The 12016-nt window shown below is 40.6% G+C and overlaps 1 protein-coding gene across 5 annotated transcripts in view; it reads left to right on the forward strand.

Annotated features, from left to right (window-relative positions):
• The window catches only part of DMD (dystrophin), a 3436004-nt gene that overhangs the window by 1529286 nt on the left and 1894702 nt on the right, over positions 1 to 12016 (forward strand). For all 5 annotated transcript variants that reach the window (XM_077482558.1, XM_077482560.1, XM_077482557.1 and 2 more), the window contains 3 exons: positions 8511 to 8621; positions 9413 to 9586; positions 11569 to 11724. In XM_077482558.1, coding sequence (XP_077338684.1) covers positions 8511 to 8621; positions 9413 to 9586; positions 11569 to 11724 — 441 coding nt within the window. The remainder of the gene's footprint in view (positions 1 to 8510; positions 8622 to 9412; positions 9587 to 11568; positions 11725 to 12016) is intronic.

Raw genomic sequence — 12016 nt, forward strand, 5'->3', positions numbered from 1 at the left:
CTCCCATGTGCATGCACGGGAGTGACGTCATTGCGGCTTCGTCGAATGACAGCGGCGGAGCAGCGAGGCCCACTGAGAAGATGGATGCTCCGGACTACAGGGGACAGTGGTGACTTTGCTAGCTCCTGTGTCAGGTAAGTGACACATAATGGACTACTATGTGATGCATAGTAGTCCATTATGCTTTACCTTTGCAGGGAATCAAAGAGGAAGTAAACTCATCAGGGTTTACTTCCTCTTTAATTCAGAAGGGCTTGGATTTAGTGTACGTCCACAGATCTTAAAGCTATTGTAAAGGTTTCAATTTTTTTGTTAAAATAATAAACATGCTATACTTACCTGCTCTGTGAAATGGTTTTGCACAGAGCATCCCTGATCCTCCTCCTCTCGTGTCCCCCCTTGACACTGACACTTTTAGCTCCTCCCCCTGTTGAGTGCCGCCATAGAAAAACTGCTTGAATCTGCCCAGTGCGGAGGGACAGAGCTGGCAGAGATTCTGCTCTCATGCACATTGTGTGCCTGAATAGGGAGATAAAGAATGCACAAGCATCCTCATGGGAAGCAGCTTCCTATGGGAGCACTCAGCGGGGGGGGGGGGGGGGTTTGGTGTACCATCAGAAATAGGTATATGCACTTGTTTTAGTAGCACAGCTCAAAAATAAATGTATTTTTTGTGCATCACGGGACACAGAACAGGCTGGGTTATAAGCCGACCATAGGTGAATGGACACTGGCCAAAGATGCAGACAGACCCTCTATATAACCCCTCCTACTCAGGAAGCTTTTTTTTTTTGCCAGTGTTAAAAGGTGATGGTCACTGATGTGCCACTCATTGCATGATGCAACCAGATTTTTAGTGGTTCTAACAGGGAACAGGAGATTGGTGTTATCAGGATTTAATCCTACTGCTAGGAAACAAAGATGGATGAGGCCCAGGTCCTGCTACAATGAGATAGGAATAAACATGCCAGGATTGCTTGTAATGCTGGAATCCTGCGCAGTATTGACTTACCAAGGTGTTGCCAGTAGGGTGCTGTACAGGTCCAGGGCAGGGGACCCCAAGAGAGGGGGATCAATTTGAGTATCTACTTAGCCATTGTCCATCGTGATGGGTGAAGGCTGGATCTTGGTCTTTCCAGGCAGTTCTATTTTAAATAAATGCCTTCTAACTCACCTTTCAACTTTCATATTATTGGGCACCAGGCATTCCTTTTTCTGCCTACCTTTCTCAGAACTCTGAGGTACCTCTTGATTAATCTCTACTAGGGATGGGCCGAACACCCCCCGGTTCGGTTTGCACCAGAACATCTCTAAACAGGCAAAGAGTTCTAGCGAACATGCAAACCCTGTGAAAGTCTAAGGGACTTGAACATAAAAAAATCACGTGACCCCAGCCTCTTCTGCTGTCACATGATGCCAGAAGGGGTGGGGACACCCAGTTACGTCACCGGGTGGCCCTGCCCTTGCCTATTTAAGATCTGTCAAAGAAATGAGAGAGCAGTCACCAGGAGGCCTCCTATGGAGGTGGAGCATTTTCATTTTTTATATTTTTCGGGTTCGGGTTCGTCCGGCAGCATGTTTGAGGGTGGATTTACCGATTTATCGAGGTACACTTTTTTTTTTTTTTTTTTAATAAAGGATTTGTCAAAAATTGTTCCATGCAGTTTTTACTTTTTTTACCCTTTTTTGGTGAATGGGTAGGGTTTCAATGTACCCGATACCCACTCACATGGGTTCTACGAACAAACGAACACCCAGTGTTTGAGTCAAACTTACGTTTGACTCCAACATCGGGTCCATCTAATCTCTATATGATAATATTGAGGAAGGTGGTTGCCTCATTTGAAGTACCTACTTTTCCCCAATTCCACTCCTTGCCTCTGCAACAGAATGTCCCATCTCAGTGGGACTGAAGAACGCAGTTGTTGTATTCTTTAAAGCAGAACTCTGGTCCACATTTTTTTCCATGTCCTTGTTGCTGATCTCCTACATTCACCAACTTTGCCATCCATGTTCTTCTGAGCTCTGTAGTTCCTATGTAATAGGCTGCTGAACTTGCTGAAAAAACACTATTGCCTGCTGACATTCTGTTTGTAAGACCACTGGCTGCTATCTCTCTCAGCTCAGCCAGTGGTCTGGCATGCCCCCTTGTAGTCCTCTGAAAGCCAAGCAGGGAGTTCTATTTCCTGTAGTAGGCGGAGGGGGTCTCCATAGGACCTGGGACCTGGCAGATTTATATGGCATAGTGTGAGGTATGTTTCATAGATACAATAACCAAACATAAAATCAGGTAATGTAAATGGGTGACCTTGCCTTCCTCTGGTGCCTTAATGACGTCAGAGGAAGGTGGGGTCATCCATTTATGCCACTGAGTGGCCACGCCCTCAGCTATATAAGAGCTGTTACCAAGAAGAAGCGTCACTCGGTGGGAGCCTCCCATGGAGGCGGAGCTTTTGCATTTTTCCTCATGTTGAGGGCATGTGGCCTGGTATGGTTCAGGAGGGGAGCACTCTCTCGCCCCCCCCCTCTTTTCCTGCAGCCTGCCAGGTTGCATGCTTAGATAAGGGTCTGGTATGAATTTTGGGGGATCCCTACACTTTTTTTTTTAATTTTGCACAGGGTTGCCCTTAATATTCATACCAAACCCAAAAGGCCTGGTAATGGACTGGGGGGACCCATGTCATTTTTTTCAATGAGTTTAATCTATATTGCCAGAACCTGACAATTCATTACAGCTTCAATCAGTTTTAAATTACTTTTTTCCTTTAGAAATGTTACTATTTATATTAATTTAGAGAGCGTGGTCAAATATTATTTAACATTGGAAGTGGATGACCTCACTTTGTAAGACCACATAGGCATCTGGTCTGAAGTATGGGGACTCTAGTGGGGTAATGAATGCTGCACACAGGTAGATATCAGGCTGAGATGTGAGGATTGAACGAACTGCTTATTCTTATCCAGATGTGGCTCCCTCCTCTTTTGTTGCTGTGATGCTCTCTTGTTGCTCCCCCTTGAACCAGATTCATATTCCTCGTGAATATTGACAGGGGCAAGGAATTCCCTATAGCCAGTAGCTACTAGAGGTTCATCCTGTGCCCAGGTCCATGTTGATAGGATGATTTGAATGTCAATCTCATGGAATTTCTGTTTAAAGCATTTACTTTGGATTCAAAGGCTGAAGCATTTGGACCCTGAATGTTCCAGCTACTGATAATTAATTATGTCATTTTGTGTTTATATACCTTGTAATGAGCAAATTGCCTGGGACAAACAGAATTATGAATGGTTGTCGCTGTCTTTATTACTTTTGAGCTCAGTCATATTAGTTATGTGTTGAGAAGGGCCCTTAACTCCTCCATTTCTTTACTTTGTGGTGGTTTTGATGTCAGTCCTGGTGCTGGCAGCTTCCTCCATTCTTGCCATCTTCTTGGCCCAGTTTATTTTTGTATTGATGGAAAGGTTTGCGGTCTTCTTACTCTCTCCGTAGCTCTTGCCCTCTGTATTTGTCTCTTTCTCTCTCTTTCTGTGTGTGTGTCTTTGTCTCTCTCTCTCTCTCCCTCTTTGTGTCTTTCTATCTCTCTTCATTTCTCTGTGTCTCTCTTTATTTTTCTGTATTTTCTTTTTTTTTTTTTTTTTTTTTCCAAAGAAATTTTATTTGTTTTTTTTTTTCTCAATGATACAATGATAAAGTCATAACGTAATACACTTATGAGAACATACAGAGATTTTCACATAATATATGATCTAATTTGAGTAATATTTGTACTTTAGTAGATATACAAATATATATGACATTGAGTTGAACAGTTATATAACAAAAAAAAATAAATAAATAAATAAATAAAAGGTAGGGGAAACAATACTCAACCACTAATGTGGAAAGGAGGAGGAAGTAGGGTGTGGGGGGGGGGGGATGTTAGGGGAGGAGCAATCTGAAGGATATGCTTAATGTAAAACATATGAGTATTACTGGTCTGCTGTAATTGGTATGTGTGTGACGCACACCATACGTTAGTACGTTAAAACAGTTGTCACACATAGGATATGGGAGTAGGGATTGGGTGCATGTATCTATTCGGTAACAGTTTCAGTTTGTAAACAAGGCTGCTAGAGACTTGCTGTGAATGGATGGTTTCTGTTTGTGTAGTTAACTTTTGTGTTCATTTAATATTGGGTCGTGTATAAAAGAATTTCCTTAGTGATGAGATAACATGTCTATTATAATGTCATTATATGTTTCATCCGGGTGGGTATCTTGTGACTTGAGCGTGATCGTGTATTTTATGGGCATTGGTCTGTTTGGGTCGTTGCTTTTTTCTGTATTTTCTATCTCTCTCGCTCTGTCTTTCTCTTTGTCACTGTGTGTGTTTTACTCTCTGTGTGTTTTTCTCTCTGATTCTCTTTGTCTCTGTGTCTCTCTCTTTCTCCATCTCTCTCTCTGTCTCTCTGTACCTCTCTCTCTTTCTCTTTCTCTCTCTGTGTTGGTCTCTTTCTCTCTGTGTGTCTGTCTTTCTGTGTGTGTGTCCCTTGGTTTTTTCTGTCTTTCTCTTTCTCTCTCCGAAACAGCACCAATACGAAACATATGGCCATAGCCCATGCCCCATTTTCGGCTCCATCATCGGCCGTTTTTCTCTTTCGGCAAGTTGCCGAAAAGGGCTTTTTTGGCCGATATGTTTTGGCGGCCTAAATTTCAGTGCATCTCTACTCTGTATCTCTCTCTCTCTTTCTCTTTGTGTGTCTCTCTTTCTTTCTGCATGTGTCTTTTTCTCTGTGTCTCTCTACCATATGTGTATCTTTTTCTGTGTGTGCATCTTTCTCTGTGTCTTTATCTCTGTCTGTCTGTCTCTCTCTCTCTCTCTCTCTCTCTCTCTCTCTCTCTCTCTCTCTTTATCTCACTCTTTGATTGCTGCACTCCAGTAAAGCATGGCTAATCACTGAACTACAGGAAAGCAGGGAAACACACTGAACTCCAAGAAATCAGATGATTGCTGCACATGCTAAAGCAGGAAAACACACTGTACTGTGTATATCACAGAGCTCCGTTCAGTCAGGGGATGGGGGGGGGGGGTAAAGAGTGCGAGCCAGGACAGGAAACAAATGGAGCAAATCATCATGGGAATGAGGACGTCACACAGAGGAGCATTTTATCAGTACTAAGTGAGGTTGGGATGGAGGACAGTACTGTAAATGAGGTTTTTGAAATAATGAATGGAAATAGCAGCCTTTCTGGGGGTGTGTGTAATGAAGGGTACTGAATTTTTAGATTGTGCATTTTAGTGACATTGGGCCCCTTTACAAGAACATAGAACATTTTTTTTAAAGGTGAACTAACTCCTTAATCTAATCCCCTTCTGAAAATGCTAATTGCCTTGCTGACTCTGGCTCAAATGCTTCTAAAAACCCTTAACCTAAACCACATGGGTCAGGAAAGTCAGAGTAAAGATAGAACTCCTTTTTTTCATTGTTAGAGGCCAATGACTGAATTATTGTTGTCAGAAAAAGTTACTGTGGTTCAAACCAAGAATTATAAGTACCCTGCAATAATTATTAGCATATTAGGTAAACAACGTGCTCACACACGTACAGTATGCATGCATAACCATGGTTTAGAAAGGCAGTGCAAAAAAATATGATTGGAATTCCTAACAACCAGAAGCTGAAATGTGATTGGTTGCTGTGACAAAGTGTATTTAGCACACCATCTTGACTCTTTGCACTTCCATAACAAATAAACCCATTGGAGAGTATCAAAAAAGGGAATGTGGGCCAAGCTAAATAAATAGTACTAAGCAGACAAAAAGTCACACTGAATTATTAATTTTTATCTGACAAGCAGTGATTACTTTTCGGAAGAGGCTATGGATTCAGAATACACGACTCAGTAAACTGAAAAAGCCAGAAAATAATAAACAGACCACAATTCATACCTCAGCACCAGCTATAGTCACAGAGCTCTGATTCCGACTGCTACATTTGCTACTCTGATCAGAATCAAATAATGTGTAAACACTATTCAAAAACTCCAAATAGATATGTTCCATTTATCAACAGGCACAGGAGATAGCAGGAATATACGCAAAATATAATGTTAGTAGAAACGACTTTATGTGCTGCAAAATGTATACAGAGAAAAGTTACCTCTTATGTCATGTTTGAGGTTTCTAAAGCAACAATATTTTTCATTTACAGTTATTTAATTAGAGTTTAAATACAACCTTACAACATTTGGTAGCTATTACAATTTATTGTAAATAATGTTATTGCTGATAATAAATCAAGTAAAGGATTTTATTTATATAGGATGCAGTAAAAGTATAGATGAAATATTAAATGTTGCTAGGATGTAATTCTAGGATGTAAAGCTAATAATAATCAATAGTTTTTGTTAGAAAGAGTGATTTATTTTTGCTCCTTTTATCAAAGTGGTTTAATACATACACTAGATGGAATTGGAAGGTGATTTTTCATCAGTTGTGATCCATACTGATGACTAGACTAAAAACTCAACTGTTGGGTGTAAAGCCGCGTACACACGTAGCCGTCTGTCCGACGTACTTAGTCTGGCGGACTTCCGCCAGACTGTCTGTCGGAATTTCCGAACGGGCTACTTGCCCACACACGGCACTTTTTCAGCGGACTAATACGGCGTACTAAGTCCGCCGTACTAAGTCCACCGTACTTTCGAAATGAACGGACTCGCCCACACACGCGGAGGAAAGTCCGCTCATTTCGAGCACGTCTCCAGGTAGGCGGGGCCCGTGAAGGAGACATCGCTGGCCCCGCCGCCTGGTATGGACTTAAAGGGGAACCCCAACGCTGAAAAAAATCGGCGTGGGGGTCTCCCCCAAGTCCACAACAGACCCTTGTCCGAGCATGCTACCCGACCGGCCAGGAAAGGGGGGGCGAGCGAGCGCCCCCCCTCCTGATCCGTACCAGGCCACGTGCCCTCAACATGGGGGGTGCCTTGGGGAAGGGGGGGGGGGGGCGCCCCCCACCCCAAAGCACCTTGTCCCCATGTTGATGAGGACAAGGGCCTCTTCCCATCAACCCTGGCCATTGGTTGTCAGGGTCTGCGGGCGGGGTGCTTATCGGAATCCGGGAGCCCCCTTTAATAAGGGGGCCCCCGGATACCGGCCCCCCCACCCTATGTGAATGAGTATGGGGTACAATGTACCCCTACCCATTCACCTGTAAAATAAAAGTACAAAAAAAACACAACACACGAGATAAAATACTTTATTGCACAGCTCCGGGGGTCTTCCGTCTTCGGGGGTCTTCTCGCCGGACTCCTCCGCTATCTTCTTGTAGAACGGAAGGTAGCGGCGGCGGCGGCGACAGAAGACCGGGCCACCGCCTGTAAAAGAGTTATAAGAAGGCGCGGTGGCCCGGCAGAAGAGGGGGACAAGACCCCCGAAGTCGGAAGAAGAGGCCGGCGGCGAGGAAGAAAGCCGGACTCCTCCGCTAGCAAAAGAGCTACAAGAAGATAGCGGAGGAGTCCGGCGAGAAGACCCCCGAGGACGGAAGACCCCCGGAGCTGTGCAATAAAGTATTTTATCTCGTGTGTTGTGTTTTTTTTTTGTACTTTTATTTTACAGGTGAATGGGTAGGGGTACATTGTACCCCATACTCATTCACATAGGGTGGGGGGCCGGTATCCGGGGGCCCCCTTATTAAAGGGGGCTCCCGGATTTCGATAAGCCCCCCGCCTGCAGACCCCGATAACCAACGGCCAGGGTTGTCGGGAAGAGGCCCTTGTCCTCATCAACATGGGGGCAAGGTGCTTTGGGGTGGGGGGCCCCCCTTCCACAAGGCACCCCCCATGTTGAGGGCACACGGCCTGGTACGGCTCAGGAGGGGGGGTGCTCGCTCACCCCCCTTTCCTGGCCAGCCGGGTAGCGTGCTCGGACAAGGGTCTGTTGTGGACTTGGAGGGGACCCCCACGCCAATTTTTTTCGGCGTTGGGGTTCCCCTTTAAGTCCATACCATACAGCGGGGCCAGCGACGTCTCCTTCGCGGGCCCCGCCTACCTGGAGACCCGCTCGAAATTAGCGGACTTTTCTCCGGTCGGGAAAAGTCCGCTCATTTCAAAAGTACGGCGGACTGGCACACACACGGCCGGATTGTTCGCCGAAATGCGAGTCCGACGGATAGATTGGTGTGCAACACGGCATTCTAAGTCCGCCGTAGCTCCCACTGAGCCCAATAAGCATGTGGAATGGACTATATTTCAAATGTAACCAAACAACGCAATCCGTTTTTATGCAGCTATTCAGATCCACCCTCAATAAATTACCTTAGCATTGGTGTTTGAGGCATTATACATTAAGACAAATAAGGATACTGTACATTTTACACTTATAAAAAATCTCATAAAATACAATTCCACAAAACATAATTTTCCATGTCAACCTTTTACTTCCTATATTGTTACTTCTAGTTGTTACCTAATTTCTAGATAATACATAATGTATATGACATAACCTAATGCTAATCTTTTTTTCCATTAGAAAATACAGTCAGAGTTATTAAGCCATGAGATTAGTTTGGATGAGATGAAAAAGAGAATCCAAGGAAAGGAGATGTCTAAAAAAGTTCTATTGCAGATTGAAATTTCTCAGGTAAGTATTTTTAATAATGTTAAAAGTAGAAAATATAGAAAGTGCTTTAAATATATGTAACGGTGTAAAAAAAAAAGTTACATATTGTAGTTCAACCTTTTCAGCCTGTGTGTGATTTTAGAGACTGAGAACATTTTAATTTATATTGGCAAACTGAATATGTACAGTATTAGGCTATCAAAGCCTAACTAGTTTAATCCCTCCAAGTTGGCACTTGAGCATTGACTTAAAGAATAAGTAAAAAAAAAATGCACAACGTAGGAGCCTGAAAATCATTGCACCAGCAATCAGGAGATCGCTGATGCCATGCAGGTCGCCTGTACACAGTCAGTGTATAGGCTTACCCATACATCCCATATGGGTAAGCCAATTCTCCTTGACAGAGAGACTCAATGAACGACCCCAGTAGTTAATTGAGAACTTCAAGACAACAGCCAAACAGGGACAACATGTACGGGGAACTTCTCCCCTTACTGCTGTCATAGGGAGGGGGACAGTGGAATGGCAGTTGCATCACCTAAAATTGGAGGGGAACATGTAACATGTTCCCAAAGGTGAACTTATCCTTTAAGTATTACTTTAGCATTCAACGATGTGAATGTGCTTGTGGTAGTTAGATCTGGTCCTATGTGACAAAGCACTAGGTAATAAGATATGGTAAAGTAAGACAAAAAACAGTTTTTTTTTCAAATATATGTAGATTTGGTTTAATAAAAACATGTTATTATATATTTTGTTATTGTTATTTTATTACTTGTTTGTTCTTTATATTTTATTATGTAATATTCCAGAAAAAACTACAAGAAGTTTCCACTAAGTTTAGATTATTTCAAAAACCAGCAAATTTTGAACAGCGTCTTATAGAATCTAAAAGGATTTTGGATGAAGTGTCCTTTGAGTTACCAGTTCTGGATATGGAGAGTGTTGAGCAGGATGCAGTCCAAACTCAACTGGATCACTGCATGGTAGGTTTAATTATGATACAATAACGAACAGTCAATGCTATTGAAATTTATTATTTAGTGTAGTAATAATATTAGTTAGAGATTTAACTACCCTAGGTATGAACAAATAATGTAGCAATTTTATATTGATTCTTGCCCTTGTTAAAATTTAAAGCAAAATGCAATGCAAGCATTCAGTAACAAGACTTTTTTTTCCATCAGCAAGGCTGTTATTATTATAGAGATTGAAAATGAACTGTAATAAGTAGCAATCTTTGAGCTAACTGTATTTTATTGTTAGAATGTTATGTTTACATTTATCTTTAAAATGTTTCTTATCCATACACATATTCTTTGCTAGTCTTTGCCTCCTCAAATTCTTAAAAACAAAAATTATAGTGGATGCTAAAATGGCCTGTGCCAATATCTACACATGATTGATATATTGTTACTGGTATTCGCAATATTATATCTCTTTATTCATGATAACACTTTAGCTTTGTTACATTCTGTTTATTTATTTGTAGTTCTGAAAGACGCTTTCAGACCACTTAATATAATATAACAGTTCACCATGATAGTCAGTTGTATAATAATTTAGACCATAGAATTAGATTATAATGTAGACACTTATTTATTTGTATACATATTCTTATCATTTTAAATCCTTAGTTGCTGCAGCCTATATACTATTGTAATATGAAACTTTGTGGTTTTAACTAGTGTATTTCTCAATTATTGTGCTTAATGAAGCAGTGGACGACAAATGTATATTTAATCTGTTTGTTTGTGAGGTCATTAAAGGGTCCAGTAAGCATAGCCAGGGGTAAATTATGCAAAGCATTAAGGCTGAGGATGAGTTTAAAATACCATCTCCCTTTTTACACTGTGGCTCTGCAAACCAGGTGGTAGATTATGCAGATTGTTTTAATTAAAATGTTATGAATTGTTAATGGTAAATCAATACTATTTTATAGATTTGAAGCAATATACTACAGAGAAAATGTAATAAAGTATTTAAAATTCTGTAAAGTTAGTTTTTTTGTTATAATGTAACATGGTAATGTATATGAGCAACCCTGAGCAAAAAAAAAAAAAATCTGAGCAATGAACTAAATAAACTTTATAAATAAACTTTTCTAAACCTTTTCTAAAAATTCACTTATTACCATTATTCAACCTGATGTATTAATGCATTATTATTATTATTTATTTTAAAATCTACTGTTTTCAAAGTAGACCCAAAATTAGATGGACTTGTTTGAGATTTACAATCTGTATCCAATATTTTTTGCATATTCCATAAATAATTGATTTTGCTTAATATGGGGATGATTATTTTTATAGAACTGTTGATTTGTATGTTCTCATTTTGTTTAATGGTGGTATTTAAATTTATTGGAGAAAATAAACCAATGTTAATTTTTCAAATATGTTTGTGGTTGAGATTACAAACTTTAAAAATTTTAAATTGCACGTTGCTCACTTCTGGGTTTTCTATTACAATATAGCAATGAATTCAGCAATGCTGCTTCAACCTGCAAGAATAGGGGAATATTTTTCCAGAAATTGTCTCAACCAATTAACAATTAACCAACTTCAACATGTTGCAGTGGCTTTTTAAAAGTTTTTAGAATAAGGGACAAACTAGGAGGTGGAGGAGTAGCCGCTCCAACTGAAAGTTTTTACTGCATATAGTATAATACATGTAAATAATTTGCTGAAATAGGTATAAAACAAGCTGTGAATGAGAAATGGCTACAAACAACTGTGGCAGAATGAGCATTTATTACACAGAAAGCCTTTTATTTGTGCTTTATATATTTGTTTTAGGGTACACTGTGAGAATAGGCTGTAAACTATGTTTGGCAACAATCTCTAGATTAGCGTGTGTTCTAACAATTTATACAGTCTACAGTAGTTGCATGCAATGTTAAGGGTTATTAATGTGATTAATAACATTTCAGGTGCCTCAAAATAATAACTGTTTTTCTATTTTACAGAAACTTTACAAAATTTTAAGTGAGGTCAAATCTGAAGTGGAAACCGTAATAAAGACTGGGCGTCAAATAGTTCAGAAACAGCAAACCGAGAACCCAAAAGATCTTGATGAGAGGTTGACTGCATTAAAACTGGAATATAATGAGCTAGGAGCTAAGGTACCCTTTGATTACATTTTAAATGATGCATAGCAAAGTGCATGTGAAATCATCGGGCTTATCTTTAACATTAGGGATGAGTGAAAAATGTAATACTTTTATATTGGCAGAGCAGACCCCATTGCTCTCACTGGTATAATACTAAATTGGTAAAACACTTGCCAGTTCATAATAATGCTCTAAGGAATTACCACACCTCGAACAGCAAAAATTAACAAATGCTCCTAGGCAGCACCCTTTCCTCACCTCATTGGTGAACCCTGGCCTACATTTAAAGACAACCAACAGCTTC

This window comes from Lithobates pipiens, unplaced genomic scaffold (genome assembly GCF_037356315.1).
Source record: "Lithobates pipiens isolate NorthernLeopardFrog02 unplaced genomic scaffold, aLitPip1_a1.2 Scaffold_16, whole genome shotgun sequence".
Taxonomy (NCBI): Eukaryota; Metazoa; Chordata; class Amphibia; order Anura; family Ranidae; genus Lithobates; species Lithobates pipiens.